Source organism: Panthera leo, chromosome E1 (assembly GCF_018350215.1).
Source record: "Panthera leo isolate Ple1 chromosome E1, P.leo_Ple1_pat1.1, whole genome shotgun sequence".
NCBI lineage: Eukaryota > Metazoa > Chordata > Mammalia > Carnivora > Felidae > Panthera > Panthera leo.
Window position 1 is genome coordinate 40,979,468 of NC_056692.1, and position 16,688 is coordinate 40,996,155.

A 16,688-nucleotide genomic window follows, 5' to 3' on the forward strand; every position below is an offset into this window, starting at 1 on the left:
TGTGCAGCCTAGAGGGTCAGCGGCTTGGGAGAAAACCAGACCTTTCCATTGACCTCTGTATTGTCGGCCTGGGGCTACTCCGGACGAACAGGAGGGGGTGGCGCTACCTTATCTGGGGCTTGCAGGCGGGTGGTAACCTTCCCTTAACCACCCCTCTCTCCCCCCACGCTTCTAGGGCCGGAGGGCCGCCGTCACGTTTCCTCTCCCAACCCCAGCATCGTGCCTCCCCCAGCTACCCCCGCCCCCCGACAGGTTTGCTCACTCTTAGTGCGGGAGGACACGCGGCCGCCTCGCACCCGGTCGACTTCGGAATGAGCCTCCGGGCGGTGCACCGGGAGGCGAGGGAGAGGAGGGCCTGCGGCCGGGGGCGGGGCGGCCGAGGTGAGGGGCTGCGCACCCGATTCCGCGCGGCTGGCCGCTCCGAGGGGGCCGCCCTGGGGGGATGAGGGCGGGGCCGGGGGCGGGGCTGCAGGACGGTCGAGCCCGGACTGGGGCCCCGGTAGCTCAGCCCGAGCGCTGCGCACCCAGCCAGTCCGCCTGTCAGACCGCCTCCTCTCCAGCCGCCCGGCTTGCTGCCCTGCGGCGCCGGCCCTTCCTCATGCTGGCACCCCCGGCCTCCGAGACTGCGGTCCCCATGTCCCAGGCGGAGGCCGACCTGGCCCTGCGGCCCCCGCCGCCTCTCGCTGCCGCGGGGCCGCCCCGCCTCGGGCCCCCTCCTCGCCGGGCGCGCCGCTTCTCCGGGAAGGCTGAGACCCGGCCGCGCTCTTCCCGTCTCAGCCGCCGCAGCTCAGTCGACTTGGGGCTGCTGAGCTCTTGGTCCCAGCCAGCCTCACCCGCTCCGGAGCCCCCTGAGCCTCCGGACTCCGCTGAACCCGGCCCCGCGAAAAGCCCACCGCCTAGCTGCCCAGAACCCCCCGAGGGCACGTGGACCGGGGGAGCCCCCGCGAAGGCTGCAGACTCAGCGCGTCCAGAGCTAGCAGTCTCGGCAGGAGGCCCGGGGTCCCGGGAACCGCCGAGGGTCCCCGAAGCCGCGGCTCGGGAGCGGCAGAGGGAGCAGGAGGAAAAGGAAGACACGGAGACCCAGGCAGTGGCAACGTCCCCGGACGGCCGATACCTCAAGTTTGACATCGAGATTGGACGTGGCTCGTTCAAGACGGTGTATCGAGGGCTGGACACCGACACCACGGTGGAGGTGGCCTGGTGTGAGCTGCAGGTGCGGCTGGGCACCCCCTCTGTGGCACCTGGGATGGGACCCTTTGGAGGTCTGGGGATGAGAAACCTAGGGGACAGCAGCAAGGGAGAGATCTATTTTTCCAGTCAAATGTCTGGACACTCCTGCCCCACCTTGCTCTGATGATTAATGGATCTGACTGATTCTGGGCTGCAGAAGGAAAAACTGAGGCAGGGGGTACATGGAAGCTCCCCTATGGGTTGTGGACATTTTAACTTTGAAGTCTCTGTACTCAACCCTGAGAGGTGGAAGATAGGATGCTAAATCGGGGAGGTAGCCAGTTTGGATCTGAAGGGGACCAATTTCCCTCAGTAGTAACAATCTCTTCCTTTCCCGTTCCCCTTAGTACTGAAACCCTCAGTGTGACCCTGGTCCTCCTCCTTCACCCTGGATCTTTGCAGATTAGGAGGCTGGGATGATGGAAGCTAGAAGCTGGGGCAGGGTCCTCTCCATTTCCAAAAGATTTAGAGTGGTGGTAGCAGGATGGGGCCCTCCCAGGCCCCTTCTGGAACAGTCAGACTTCTAGACTTCTCCACAACTGGGGGAGGGGGAGACAGAGAGCTCCAGCCCTGGCCTGAATCCAGTCCTTCTCCTCATCCCACTGTCTACCTGGGCTCTCCCTTCCCAGACCCAAAGGCACTGAACCCAATGGGCTTTAGGGGGATGTTGGTGTGAAGGATTTCTTCTCATGGAGGGAAGAACCCAGTTAAATCTGGGCCAGCAGCAGCTTTGGGCAGAGCCTGGGTAAGGGTCCTCCCCTCCAGCCCTGGCACTGGGCTCGCCCCTTGCGCCTGCCAGTGGCGCGCCCTAGGCTGTAGGCCAGGCAAGGAGAGGCAGCCAAACCAATGGGGTGGGGGGACGGGTGGCGAGGGATATGAGAGGGGGGCGGGACGGCCAGGGGCAGGGGGCGGTCTCCTGGTCCTGGATCTTTCTCTCTCTCTCTGTAACTCCCTCTGCAGCCCTCCGGCCTCCTGTCTGGATCTAGCAGTTCCCAGTTTCTGGGGCCAACCCCGTTGAGGGCCCCAATTCTCTGCCCGCTGTCAGCCTGCTGCCCGCCTGCTGCCTGCCCGCTGCCAGCCCCTGGGGCGTCCCCTCCCGCCCCACGGCTGGCCAGGGAGGCCACAAAGGCGCTATTGAGCTCAGGGCTCCTGGACGGGGCTGCATAAAGGCCCTTGTGTCCAGCGGGGGGTCCAGGGGCGGCCCCAGGCCCAGGATGGGCGTGTCCTTGCAGCAGCCGGAGGGGGCGGACCGAGAATTCGGGGTATACAGCTCCTTGGGCGAGCGATGACCTAGCCCCATTCGCGACCTAGGCCCTTCCTCGTTTCCGGGGGGGTCCTGGGCCTGATGTGATCTTGACTCCCACCCATCCCCTACCCCCACAGACTCGGAAACTCTCTCGAACGGAGCGGCAGCGATTCTCTGAGGAAGTGGAGATGCTCAAGGGGCTGCAACATCCCAACATCGTCCGCTTTTACGATTCGTGGAAGTCGGTGCTGAAGGGCCAGGTTTGCATCGTACTGGTCACCGAACTCATGACCTCCGGCACGCTCAAGACGTGAGCTCTGCGCCTGGTGGTAGTGTTGGTTGGTGGGTGAACTGGTGGTGGGAGGTCCCCACTCCTTCTGGAACTTCTCCCAGGCTCCCCAAACTCCAGATTTAGGTCCAAAATCAGGCGCTCACCCACCCCTACTGCATCCCTGCCTTGGTGAGTGGCAGTGTCTACCCAGCACTCCAGCTGAAACTTGGGCGTCTCCCCAGATGCCTCCTTTGTCTCCGCTCTGTACATCCACCTTCTCCACCAGTCTGTCTCCAAGGCCCTTCTTAAAATGCCCCACTCTGCTTTCCCTGTTCCATGCGCTGCCACCTCAGTGGTCTGGAGCCCTGCAGCAGCCCCCTAAAGGGCCTTCCCCCACTCTGCCCTCACCTTTCGGAGCAGTCCTGTCTTCCCGCAGTCTGGTCAGCCTCTCTCCATTCCTTAAAACCCCTTAAAGGTTTCCCACCACCCTCAGGAAAAAGTCCACACTCCCTAACCTACTCACAAAGTCCTTAGGATTTAGCCTCCTCTTGAGCCTAAATTCTACAAAAACTGAATTCCCAGCACCTCCTCCCATCCTGCCCTATCACCGCCTGCGTGCCTTGGAGCACAGTGTCCCCTCGGCCTGGAAAGTCTCCATCCCTTCCCCTTTTCACCCTTGAACCCCTACTCATCCTTCAAGATGCAACATAAAAGTTATTTCCTTTCCGAAGCCCTCCCCCACGCCCAAGGCAGTTAGTCATCCCTTCCGGCACCCCCACAGCCCCTTGGCGCAGCCTTATCTGTGAATTTATGCCTGACCCATTTTGTAATCTCGGGTCTACTACCACACCCCCGACTCAGTTTCTCTGTGGGGCGCACCGCGGACTGAGCTAGAATAATGCTGAGAGAAAATGTGTACCTGGCGGTGCCGGTGGAACTAGGGTAACTTCCCAGTGGGAGTCTCCTCCTCCCCCCCCCCCCCCCCCCCGTGTCTCCGCCCTGACCCTGGCTCTGCACCCCTCCCCCAGATACCTGAGGCGGTTCCGTGAGATGAAGCCGAGAGTTCTTCAGCGCTGGAGCCGCCAGATCCTTCGGGGGCTTCATTTCCTACACACCCGGGTACCCCCCATTCTGCACCGGGATCTCAAGTGCGACAACGTCTTTATCACAGGCCCTTCAGGGTCGGTCAAGATCGGGGACCTGGGCCTGGCCACGCTCAAGCGCGCCTCCTTTGCCAAGAGCGTGATAGGTGCGTTCCTCCAGGAGGTCCTTGCTATTCCTACCTCCCCCGCGTTAGAAGAGACCCTGGGGGCCCAGTCTCCCCAGCTGGGTCCTTGGAGTTGCACGGAGTTACAAGAGCATGGGGAAAGTGGGGAGACTTACGGCATCCTCTCTCCCCCCCGCACCCCTCCCACACACATACACACACACACACACACACACACACACACACACACACACACACACGGTGGGGAAGGGTCCGTTACTAGCACTCCAGAACTCCTGAGGTTGCTCACCCTCTCCGTCCTCCCCCTCCCTCCCACCTGGCCTGTGGTACGCCCATGAGGAAGGAGGAAGCCAGAGGGAGGCTCTGCAGCCTAATGCCTGCTGTGGATCCTACAGGGACCCCGGAGTTCATGGCCCCGGAGATGTACGAGGAAAAGTACGATGAGGCGGTGGACGTGTACGCGTTTGGCATGTGCATGCTGGAGATGGCTACCTCAGAGTACCCTTACTCCGAGTGCCAGAATGCCGCGCAAATCTACCGCAAAGTCACTTCGGTGAGAGGGGGCGGGGAGGGGAGACAATTCCAGATCTCCTCCCATTTTCCGACCCTTACCAGCCCGCGTCAATGCCCTTTCCCTTAGAGAAAGCAGGCTAGACGCAAAGATGCTCTGGTAAACACTGAAGGATATTGGATGCACACACGCCCTATCCCCTTACTAGCTGTTTAGAATAATGATGTGTGTAGCACTCTCTAGAGTTTGCAAACGATTTCACATCTGATCTTTCACCCGCAGCGTGAGCAGGGCGTCTCGTCCTGCCCTGCGCTTTACAAATGGGAAAACTGGCACACTGGGAGACTTGTTCAAGGTCATACTGTCGATACTTGGGCTGGGATTTGAAATCAAACCGTCCAGTAGCTGTCGCGGTGCCTTTGCGATTGCATGCCCTGCTGCCCCAGACGGGGTGAGGGGCAAGCAGAGAGCTGGGGCGCAGAGGCCTGGAGGCCTCATGCGTCCCCTTTCCTCTAGGGCACAAAGCCGAACAGCTTCTATAAGGTGAAGATGCCCGAGGTGAAGGAGATCATTGAAGGCTGCATCCGCACAGATAAGAACGAGAGGTGGGGTGGAGGGGGCAGGATGGGGGTGGATTCAGGGGCAGGGGTGGGGGGACGGCGGCAAGTCTCCGCTTACCGCAGCACTCCCCCCAGATTCACCATCCAGGACCTCCTGGCTCACGCCTTCTTCCGCGAGGAGCGCGGCGTGCACGTGGAGCTGGCGGAGGAGGACGACGGCGAGAAGCCCGGCCTCAAGCTCTGGCTGCGCATGGAGGACGCGCGGCGCGGGGGGCGCCCGCGGGACAACCAGGCCATAGAGTTCCTGTTCCAACTGGGCCGGGACGCGGCAGAGGAGGTGGCGCAGGAGATGGTGAGCAGAGGACAGACTGCCCTGCGGCTGGGCTTGTGCGTGGCCGGTCAGTGCCATGCGGGTGGGGGCGCCAGGGTGGTGGGAGGGGCACCCAACCTGCCCCTCTCAGAGCGTCTGGTAAGTGTCCCCCTGGCCCGCGCGCCTGAACACACGCACGCCCCAAGTGCGGGCTCACTGCACATTTCCTTTTCCAGAGCAAGCCCTGGGTCCTCCAGCCTGCCTTGCTCTGCTTCCTGCTGCTCTGATTTCCCTGGAATGCTCTTCTCTCCAATTTATTTATTTTTCTCTTTTCCACCCCCCGCCTTGTTTTTTTTTTTTTTGGTTTTTTTTTTTTGTTTGTTTGTTTGTTTTCTTCCTCCCCTCTTTCTTCCTCCGTGCTCAGAACCAGGAATTTCAGGAAACCTGCCCCCTCTAGGGTCAAAATTAAATGCTTTGTTCCAGTTCAGCAGGTCCTCCATTACAGGACCCACCACCATTGGTCCTGTTTTATACCAGGATACACTCCTGTCTCTCTCCTCCACTGGACTATAAATTCCTTGAAGGCAGAGACTGTGTTCTATTGATTTTTCTGTCTCTGACAGTGCTCGGCACATGGTTGGAGCTCATTAATAATCCCACATTTGTACATGGCTTAGAGCACTTTCACATGCATTCGATTGTTGTTACCAACCCTGCCGGGAGTGATTTTATCCTGATGTATTGATGAGGAAATGGAAGGTTCAGAGAGGTTGAATATCTTGTCCAAGGTCCTGAGCAAGTAAGTGGCAGAGCTGGATTTAAACTCAGGCTGTTCAGATCTTAAGTCAGATCACCCTGCCCCACCTCCCTTACATGTGCTGCAAAGTTGGAGATGAATAAGGAGTTGATGAACAGAAGCTGCCAGCGCAGGAGAGGCATACATGGGAGAGAGAAGATGCAGGACTGTTTAGGAAGGCCTGAGAAGGGGAGAGAGTATGAGGTTCTTGATAGAAGAATGGCAGTTGAAAGTGTGGGGATCCTCTATGGTAGGTCTGGATAGGGAACCTGAGAATGTGTTTTTAAATGTAGCAGAACAGGTGTACTTAGCACAGCTCAAACCTGACCTAGGATCAAATCTTGATCCATTATGTACAGGGATTCTTTTCTTTTTTTTTTTTAATGTTTATTTATGTATTTATTTTTGAGAGAGAGAGGGAGAGAGAATGCATATATGTTGGCACACAAGCTGGGGAGGGGCAGAGAGCGAGGGAGAGAGACAATCCCAAGCAGGTTCCACACTGTCAGCGCAGAGCCTGACATGGGGGCTTGAACTCATGAACCATGAGATCGTTACCTGAGCTGAAATCAAGAGTCAGATGCTTAACTGAGCCACCTAGGTGCCCCCCCCCCACTTTTTATTTGAGAGAGAGAGAGAGGGAACAGAAGGAAAGGGGCAAAGAGAGAGGAGGAGAGGGGCGCCTGGGTGGCGCAGTCGGTTAAGCGTCCGACTTCAGCCAGGTCACGATCTCACGGTCCGTGAGTTCGAGCCCCGCGTCGGGCTCTGGGCTGATGGCTCAGAGCCTGGAGCCTGTTTCCGATTCTGTGTCTCCCTCTCTCTCTGTCCCTCCCCCGTTCATGCTCTGTCTCTCTCTGTCCCAAAAATAAATAAACGTTGAAAAAAAAAAAAAAAAATTTAAAAAAAAAAAAAAAAAAAAAGAGAGAGGAGGAGAGAGAGAATCTTCAGCATGTTAGGCTTGATCCCATGACCCTGAGATCATGACCTGAACTGAAATCAAGAGTCAGCTGCTCAACCAGCTGAGCCCACCCAGGTGCCCCAAACAGGGGATTCTTGATGATGACACACTATTGATACCTTTAGTTGGGAGACTGTCCTGTGTATTGTAGGATGTTGAGAAGAATTCCTGTCTTCTACTCACTAGATGCCAGTAGGACTGAGGTGTGACAACTACAGGTGTCTCCAAATATTGCCAAATGTTCCCCCTTACCCCTGAGAGCAGTTGATTTACTAGATAACCATGAACTAGTCACGGCTTTACTTATTTCTAAAACAGGGCTAAGCCCACTTCAGAAGGTTGTTGGGAGAATTTAACGATGATAATGTAAAGAGTTGCCAGTTAATGGACACAGTGCATGATCAATAAATATTAGTGTCCTTTCTCCAGGAGAAATATCCCGAGGCCTCAAGAAGGTGTCCTGATGGGTCTTTGAGTGGAGTCCTCACCTCAAACCGTGCTCCTCGCCCTCTTAACTCCAGGTGGCCCTGGGTCTAGTCTGTGAAGCTGACTACCAGCCAGTGGCCCGCGCAGTACGTGAACGAGTTGCTGCCATCCAGCGGAAGCGTGAGAAGCTGCGCAAAGCTAGGGAGTTGGAAGCCCTCCCCCCTGCACCAGGACCCCCACCAGCAGCTGTCCCCAAGACTCCTGGTCCCCCCAGTGTCTTCCCCCCTGAGCCTGAGGAGCCAGAGGCAGACCAGCACCAGTCTTTCCTCTTCCGCCATGCCAGCTACTCATCTACCACCTGTAAGCCACCCCTGACCTTGGGATATGGGATGTGACCTAGGTCCCAGAACCCTTGGCCTCTGCCCCCGCCCCACCCAGAAGTCCAATCCAGCAGCACTGTCACTTACCCTGCCTTCCACAACTAGCCACGAAGCTCCTTCTGGGAAAGAACTCCCACAGCTCCAGGCCCCTTCTTGCTCAGGCAGCCCCCCCACCCTGCTCTGCCACCCTTTATTTCCCCTTTTTTGATCCCCTCCCTCCCCCACCAGCGGATTGCGAGACTGATGGCTACCTCAGCTCCTCCGGCTTCCTGGATGCCTCAGACCCTGCCTTTCAGCCCCCTGGGGGGGTGCCATCCAGCCCCGCTGAGTCCCATCTCTGCCTGCCCTCGGTGAGAGGGGGTCACGTGGGGGGCTCCCAGACATTCCAAGCCTGTGACCTATCTTTCTCCTTGTAAAACCCAACCCCATGACCTAGCCCCATGTCCCTGGAAATCCACCACTCTGTCCTCATCTTCCTTAATTCCCTCTGCCTAGTACCCCCAGCATCCTTGACACCATCTCCCTGAACCCCCACAATTGTCTTCCTCTGACCTCGTGAACCTATTTCCCATTTCAGGCTTTTGCCCTGTCCATTCCACGTTCTGGCCCTGGCAGTGACTTTTCCCCAGGAGACAGGTAGGTTCTGGTAGGGGTTGGGGGGCAAGGGTGAGACATATGGCGGGTCCCAGTGTCCATTCTGACACTCCTACGTCCTTTTTCTTTTCTAGCTATGCCTCAGATGCAGCATCAGGTCTTAGTGATGTGGGAGAAGGGATGGGACGCATGAGGAGACCCCCAGGGAGAAATCTCCGGCGTAGACCCCGATCCCGGCTTCGGGTCACTAGTGTAAGGAAGGGGCATAGGAGATGGGGAGTAACCTACGGGACCAGGAGGGAACTGTCAGGGGCGGGTGAGGGAGGTCAGCCAAAAAAGGGGAGAACAGTGTGTGACTGGTACCATAGAGGCAGCCAGTCTGGTTTCTAATATCAGACTTTGGGGGCAGAGTCTGCTTCTGTCCAGTTCCAATCTGGCCACTGTCACTTGGTTGGAGTGGGGTGGGGGCACGTGATGAGGACAGAGGGCTTGACCTCCTCTCCTCTGCTGACTTTGAATCTGAAGGTCTCAGACCAGAATGACAGAGTGGTTGAGTGCCAGCTACAGACGCACAACAGCAAGATGGTGACCTTCCGATTTGATCTGGATGGCGACAGCCCGGAAGAGATTGCGGCTGCCATGGTGAGGGGGGAGGGAGAGGAGGACAGAGTCTTTGGGTCTAGGATAAGAGTCTCCCTCCGGATGTCCCCTGGTACTGAACTATCCCTTCCTCCCACCCAACAGCAAGGGTTTTTAAAGCATGATGACACTGAAGACATCTGCTCTTGTTCTGAGGGCAATTTTTATCTATTCAGTGAGGTTTGGATCCTCAGCTAGAGCAATTTCAGACTAACACAGGGTACACACAGATGCTGTGGTGAGGTACACGCTAGACACATGATACTGTGGCCATGAGTAAAGGGTGGTCTGGGGGCAACAGGGAGAAGATGTAGAACTTATTCAAAGTCGTGACAGATGGTTAAGAACAGCAGTGAAGACTGAAAAGGGCAGGTCTAGAGGAAGTACAGCATCAGGACAGGCATGGAAGCAGGGAGTGACTTGGAATATGGGGTGGAGGAGGGGGGCTTCATGAGGAGACCACTGTCACTAGAACTAAGAGTTCCTCTAGGAGACTTGTGGAAGTGAGGTTGGGCATGTGGAGTAGGCTCAGATTATAGACAGTCTTAAGAGTTAGATGGAGTGTAACATGGTGAGAATAGGCTTTAAGAAGACCATTCTGCCATGGGAAGTGGGAGAGGGTCGGGGGTAGGGAATCCAGTTGGCAGATGGATACAAGAAGCCACAAATGGTCCAAGGAGAAAATGGATTATGGGGGAAGAAAAGAAGAAAAGGGGAGCATCTGAGGGTTGTTTCAGGAAAATAAGTTACTCTGTAATCCAGTTTTTCATTCTATTTATTTAAGTGTATTTATTTATTTTGAGAGAGAGAAGGAGCATGAGTAGGGGAAGGGCAGCGAGAGAAGGAGAGAGAATCCCTTGAGGGCTCCGCACTGTCAGCACAGAACCCAATGCGGGGCTCGATCCCACGAACGTGAGATCATGACCTGAGCTGAGATCAAGAGTTGGACGCTTAACTGACTGAGCCACCCTGGCACCCTTCCAGACATTTATTGATGTAATACAATACAAATAATAGATGCTCAGGAAACATTTGCTGAGTTGAAATGATAGGGAGTTAGGGAGAGAGGATATCATGGGCAACTTGGAGCGTGGAGAAGCTAGTGGGAGTAGACCGTTAAAGGAGAGAAGAAGTTGGAAAATGAAAGTAGATGTTCTTAGGGGTCATGATGAGCTTGAATGACAGAGAGGCTGGCAAGATCCTCCCTGGGAGCACAACACGGTCAGGCAGGCCTGGAGGCAGAAGTGGATCGAGGAGTTGTCAGCATGGAAGGGAGAGTGAAGGGAGACGAGCTTGAGAAGCCAGAGGCAGAGAGGGTCTGAGAGTGGGTCTCAGTGGATACCCCCATTTCTGGGATGGGTGAAATAGGTCATCAAAGGACACAGAGATGGAGCCTGAGAGGTAGGAGGAGCCCCAGAAAATGTTAGGGAAAACTGAGGGAAAAGACAGTTTCAAGGAGGTGATGTGGGGTAAAGCCTGAGGCGAGCCCACACTGACTTTTGTCAGGAGAAGGTCTTTGTGCGAAACCAGCTTCCCTGGAGTGGGGGAAATGGATGCCAGCCTCTGTGGTGAAGGAGTGAGGGGAATGCGAGAAGCATCAGGCTTCGGGAACTCTCTTTAAAGCTTCCCCTCCATCATGTCACTCACCTTGTATCCAGGACAAAGACAAAATATCACTCGGCACACCGGCTTATCATCTTCCATCAAGCCACTTGACCCTTCAAGAATCTTTCCTCCGACCACACTGGTGTCTGAATGGTCCCCTGACGAGGCTGGCTGCCTTTCCGCTTCTGCCTCCATCTCCTCAGGGGTCTCTTGCCTTGAAAGGTTTCTCTACTAGGCTTTCAAGCACACTCAGATCCCACACAGCCAAAGGGACTCCTCCCCCTGACCACAGGGGTCACCCTCCACGCGTCTACAGCAGACTTGGGTCTGCTCTTCCTGCTGTTTGTCCCTACATTTTTTTTAAAGCTTATTTATTTTGAGCGAGAGAGAGAGAGAGAGAGAGAGAGAGAAAATCCCAAGCAGGCTCCATGCTGCCAGCACAGAATCCAATGCAGGGCTTGAACTCATGAAACCCTGAGTTCATGACCTGAGTCAAAACCAAGGGTTGGATGCTTAACTGACTGAGCCACCCAGGTGCCCCCTTGCCCCTACATTGTTAATGGCTACCTGTAGTCACAGAGTAAGGTCCCAATTCTGGAGAATGGCCTTTTTTTTTTTTTTTTAAGTTCTTTTCTTTTAATGTTTATTCTTGAGAGAGAGACAGAGACAGAGCATGAGTGGGGGAGGGGCAGAGCCAGAGAGGGACACAGAATCTGAAGCGGGCTCCAGGCTCTGATGTGTCAGCACAGAGCCTGACACAGGGCTTGAACTCACGAACTGGGAGATGATGACCTGAGCCGAAGTCGGATGCTTAACTGACTGAGCCACCCAGGCACCCCTGGAGCATGGCCTTTAAAACTCCCAGCACTCCCAGCTCTGCTCTGGTCTTGACTGTTTTGTGAATGTCCTATGTCCTCTCATACCTCACAGCTGTTAATTCATGCCATTCTCTCTGCCCTTCTCTTCCCGACGAACAGCATGGAACAGGAAAGAGTGGGCTTTCACTGAAGACCCGAGTTCAAATTTCAGCTCTGTGATTTACTGATTTGGTAAATTGGGGCAAATTTCTTAAGCTCTCTGAACCTCAGTTGCTCATCAGTAAAACGATAGTACTCATTTGGCAAAGGTGTTCTGATATGATATGTAATTTATGAGAAGTGAGATCACATATGAGAAATGAAATTATACGAGAAGTGTCCGTACATGGTAGGTCCTCGATGAAGGGTTGCTTTGAGGCTCAGCTCTGTGTGGCCATCCCAGCTTCCCATATTCCCCCTCGGTGGCATGACCTGCTCTCTCTTTGGAATGGCATTTAAAAAAAATTGTGGCAGAAAACACATACCATAAAATTTACCATGTTAACCATTTTTAAGTATACAGTTCAGTGGGGTCAAGTATATTCACTTTGTCGTGAAACAGATCTCCAGAACTTCTTCATCTTGCAAATCTGAAACTGTACCCATTAGACACCTCTCTCTTTCTGCTGGTATTGCATTTGATCTGTACCTTGACCACAGTGCCTTTCCTACCATGGACTGACTTGCAGTAAATTGAGTTGTGTAGATATGTGTCTCTTCTACTAGATCTTGGACTTCTTCGGGACTAGGACTTTGTTACATGCTTTTCTGCATTCCTCACCTAGAACAATGTACCCGTACCTACAACAATGCCTGGCACATAGTATGTGCTCTAGTGTTTGTGAAATTGAATGTTATGTTTGCCATTTATTGCCTTATTTTCACTGTGTGTGTGTGTGTGTGTGTGTGTGAGTAAGCCTGCATGGTTTATGAGCCCTATGAGAGCAGGAGTTATGTCCAAAAGCATATGATGCAACCATGGGAAGAACTCAGGCTCCGGCTTTAGACAAGTCTGGGGGCAAATCCTGTGATGTTAGGCAGACTGAACTTAACCTTTTTGAGCATTGGTTATCTTAACTCTAAAATGGGGTTGTTGGGGCACCTGGCTGGCTCAGTCAGTAGAGCATGCAACTCTTGATCTTGGGGTTGTGAGTTCGAGCCCCATGTTGGGTGTAGAGGTTACTTAAAATTAAATCTTTTTTTAAAAAATCAATAAAATAAAATGGGGTTGTTAACACAGACCCGAGAGAGCTGTTGTTGGTGTTAGATGAGCTCAGACATGTAAAGCATCTGGGCCATGATGCATCCTAGGGATGTTAGCTCCTGTCCTCGAAGGTGTATTTCTCCTCACACCACATGGTGCCTGGCATACAGTAGATACTTACTGAATACTTATTTTAGGTGGGTGGTTGGCAGAGCAGTGGGGTAAAGGGTTGGTTTTTAAAAACTTTTTTTTAATGTTTATTTATTTTTGAGACAGAGAAATACAGAGCCTGAACGACGGAGGGTCAGAGAGAGGGAGACACAGTATCTGAAGCAGGCTCCGAGCTGTGAGCACAGAGCCAGATGCAGGGCTCGAACTCACAGACTGTGAGATCATGACCTGAGCCAAAGTCGGATGCTTAACTGACTGAGCCACCCAGGCGCCCCGAAGGGTTGGTTTTTAAAGATCAGTGCAGGGGAGAGAGATGAGCGAGATAACAGCCCTCTGTCCCCTTCCTGCTGACCCTTGCCAGGTGTATAATGAGTTCATTCTGCCCTCGGAGCGAGCCGGATTCCTGAGCCGCATTCGGGAGATCATCCAGCGAGTGGAGACCCTGTTGAAGAGAGATACTGGCCCTGTGGAGGCTGCTGAGGACCCCCTGGGCCCCCAGGTCAGACCTCTTAGATCATCTTTGGGGGGGGGGACAGACTCTCTGCTCCAGACTTCATTACTCTCTGCCAACACCAGCCCCCGTGACTCTAACTCCTTCATCTGTGTGACCCTAACACAGTGGTTCTTACCCCATTTGAGTATCTGATGAAAGCCATGGGCCCTTGTTCTAGAAAAATGTGTTCAATGCATACTTTTCTTTTTAACCCATTATTCTGGTAGAATTTCAGACTTACAGAGAAGTTGCAAGAATTGTACAAAGAACTCCTACTCTTTGCCCAGATTTGCCAACTATTACTGTTTTGTCATGTTAGCTTTATCATTCTCTTCTTCTCTCCCGTCTCTGTATGTATGTGCACATATTATTTTTTTCTGAACCATTTGGGAGTGAATTGCAGACATCATACCCCCCTACCTGTAAATATTTTAGCACATGCACTTTTGAGTCCCTTGAAACTCCTCTTTAGGCTCCTAGAAGTTCATGAGCCCTAGATTAAACCCTGGCTGAACTGCCATCTAAGACTCAGCTCTTCCCCACTGTGACCATGGGCCCCTTCCTCTCCCTCAGGTGGAGCCAGCATCATTGCCTGCCCTCTCTGACCCCCTACCAGACCCATCCCGTGGTATGTACTGCGTTCTGTCCCTACTCATCACAACCTTTGCAGCTGCTCCTGGGAAGGGCTTAGGGATTGGGGGACAGGGCACTCAGCACACCTTTCTCGCCAGCAGAGCTCCAGAGCAGCACCTCCCTGGAGCAGAGTTGCTGGGCAGCCTTCTCCACCTCGCCATCTTCTCCTGGAACCCCCTTGTCTCCTGGAAACCTGTTTTCCCCTGGAACTCCTGTCTCCCCAAGTCCCATTTTCCCCATCACTTCTCCCCCATGTTGCCCCAGTCCTGTCCCATTCTCCCAAGTCTCTTCAAATCTCTCTCCACAGACCCTCAGCTCCCCACTGGCATTCTCCCCCAGTGCTGCCCAGTTCCCTGGCCCTGCCTCTCAGTCTCTGCCGAGTTGCCTTCTCCCTTCTCCACCTGCCTTCTCTCCCAGTTGTTCTCAGGTCACCATTACTCCTCCTTCCTTTCCCCACTGCCCCTCTGCTTCCCCCCTTCCCTCCACCACAGCAGCCCCTCTCCTCTCTCTGGCTAGTGCCTTCTCACTGGCTGTGATGACCGTGGCCCAGTCCCTGCTGTCTCCCTCACCTGGGCTCCTGTCCCAGTCTCCTCCAGCCCCTCCTGCTCCCCTCCCTAGCTTGCCCCTGCCCCCTCCCCCTGCTCCTTGTGGCCAGGATAGGCCTTCACCCCCAACAGCTGAGACCGAGAGTGAGGTGAGTAGGAAACCAAGAGGGATGGTTAGGGGAGCTCCACTCTGGATCATTTCCCTTCTCATGGACCCACACTTTGCAGGTCCCACCAAATCCTGCTCGGCCACTCCTGGGCGAAGCCAGACTAGCGCCCATCTCTGAAGGTGAGGCCTCTGACCACGGACCTTCCCCTGCCACCTTCCATTTCATACCCTGCCAATTTCTCTCCCTTCTTTCATGACTCTTTCCTTCTCTCTCAACAGAGGGAAAGCCACAGCTTGTGGGGCGTTTCCAAGTGACTTCATCCAAGGAACCAGCTGAGCCTCTACCCCTGCAACCAACATTCCCAACTCTCTCCACTTCCCTGAAGCCTCCAACCCCTCAGCTGACCTCGGAGAGCTCAGACACAGAGGATAGTGCTGGAGGCGGGCCGGAGGCCAGGGAGGCTCTAGCCGAAAGTGACCGTGCAGCTGAAGGCCTAGCGGCTGGAGCTGAGGAGGAAGGGGACGATGGGAAGGAACCCCGAGGGGGGGGCAGCCCCCCACCCCAGAGCCATCCCAGCCCAGTGTGGATGAACTACTCATACAGCAGCCTGTGTCTGAGCAGTGAGGAGTCAGAGAGCAGCGGGGAGGATGAGGAATTCTGGGCTCAGCTTCAGAGTCTTCGGCAGAAGTGAGTCTGGGGAGGAAGGATAAGAGGTGGACTTGGGAGAGCAAAGCATGTGGCTAGCCCTCATGGTCCTGGTGCTTCCTCAGGCACTTGTCGGAGGTGGAGGCACTACAGACACTACAGAAAAAGGAAATTGAGGACTTGTACAGCCGGCTTGGGAAGCAGCCCCCGCCGGGTATCGTGGCCCCAGCTGCTATGCTGTCCAGCCGCCAGCGCCGCCTCTCCAAGGGCAGTTTCCCCACCTCCCGCCGCAACAGCCTGCAGCGCTCTGAGCCCCCGGGCCCTGGTGAGACCGCAGTGGCCAGGCTCCCTTCTTTCCCAGGTCCCCTTCCCTACTGATCTGGCTTTCTTCCAGGCCCTGGGGGTCTGCCCCTTGGTTTGAGGGCATTAGCCCCCCTCTCCCCATGGCCCCTTCCTTCACTCAGTGCTCTCCCTCCCCATCCTGCACCCAGGCATCATGCGAAGGAACTCCCTGAGTGGCAGCAGCACCGGCTCCCAGGAGCAGCGGGCAAGCAAGGGGGTGACATTCGCCGGGGATGTTGGCAGGATGGTGAGGGCGGGCCCAAGGGAGGGCGAGCCCAGGGAATGGTAACTGGCTGCAGCTTCACCCTTCTCCCATCCTGAAGGTTTCGTCAGTGCTTTTTCTTTTCCCTCCAGTGAATTCAGAACAGAAGCCATGTGTCTCTCCCATACCAGGGCCCATGATGGAGTTCGTGCTCTCAGAATCTGACCAACACAGCTCCGCAAGAAGACCCCAGTACTGAGGAAGTAGAAGGCCAAAGGGGCATGGAGAGTGCTGCTCCATTAGAAGGAAGAGCCAAACACAGGGAATGATTTACTGTGTAGAAGGTGTCAATTCTGCAGCCTACCATCCTCATTCCTCCACCTCCCCAGCCAAAGGTCAACCACTAAGCAATTCCACTCAAGCCCTAATGCTTCTAGAGGGCACACTCCCAGCTGAACAAGTGTAGGGGGTGTACTCACATAGAATTGGCAACAGTCAATTAAAATGCTGAAAACTAGGAATCTGTGATTCTGACTCTGTTGTGTCTTAAGAACTGGGAGTAAAGGCTTGTGGGGTAAGGCAGGGGAAAATTTAGAAGGGACTCTTCTCACAATGGGAGAAAGGCTAGAAGCTGCCCAGCTTTCTGGCTTCCTGCCAGCAGTTCATGAGGAAACTGTAAGATCAACCAACGATGCACTTGACCAAGCTAAGATCTCATCTAGACTCCACCTT

The 16,688-nt window shown here is 54.8% G+C and overlaps 1 protein-coding gene across 7 annotated transcripts; it reads left to right on the top strand.

The window, feature by feature from the left end:
- The first annotated feature begins 467 nt into the window (after positions 1 to 467).
- On the top strand, positions 468 to 16,484 carry WNK4 (WNK lysine deficient protein kinase 4). 7 transcript variants are annotated; one of them, XM_042916025.1, is made up of 19 exons: positions 468 to 1,213; positions 2,614 to 2,786; positions 3,776 to 3,996; positions 4,371 to 4,528; positions 5,003 to 5,091; positions 5,182 to 5,398; positions 7,632 to 7,896; positions 8,145 to 8,266; positions 8,494 to 8,552; positions 8,645 to 8,762; positions 9,036 to 9,152; positions 13,348 to 13,485; positions 14,053 to 14,107; positions 14,211 to 14,806; positions 14,886 to 14,946; positions 15,046 to 15,454; positions 15,538 to 15,737; positions 15,904 to 16,001; positions 16,148 to 16,484. In XM_042916025.1, exons 1-19 carry the CDS (start codon positions 599 to 601, stop codon positions 16,154 to 16,156), a joined length of 3,720 nt encoding a protein of 1,239 aa, XP_042771959.1. In that variant the 5' UTR covers positions 468 to 598; the 3' UTR covers positions 16,157 to 16,484. The 7 variants fall into 7 exon arrangements, with proteins under 7 accessions (XP_042771959.1, XP_042771961.1, XP_042771966.1 ...); XM_042916027.1 differs by having other exon boundaries at positions 14,214 to 14,806; XM_042916032.1 differs by having other exon boundaries at positions 15,904 to 15,959; positions 16,148 to 16,229.
- Positions 16,485 to 16,688: the final 204 nt, after the last annotated feature.

Coding starts and splice junctions, on each gene's coding strand:
- WNK4 (XM_042916025.1), top strand. CDS start 599: ATGCTGGCACCCCCGGCCTCCGAGACTGCGGTCCCCATGTCCCAGGCG. Junction 5,092..5,181: donor CGCACAGATAAGAACGAGAG/GTGGGGTGGAGG, acceptor CACTCCCCCCAG/ATTCACCATCCAGGACCTCC. Junction 5,399..7,631: donor AGGAGGTGGCGCAGGAGATG/GTGAGCAGAGGA, acceptor TCTTAACTCCAG/GTGGCCCTGGGTCTAGTCTG.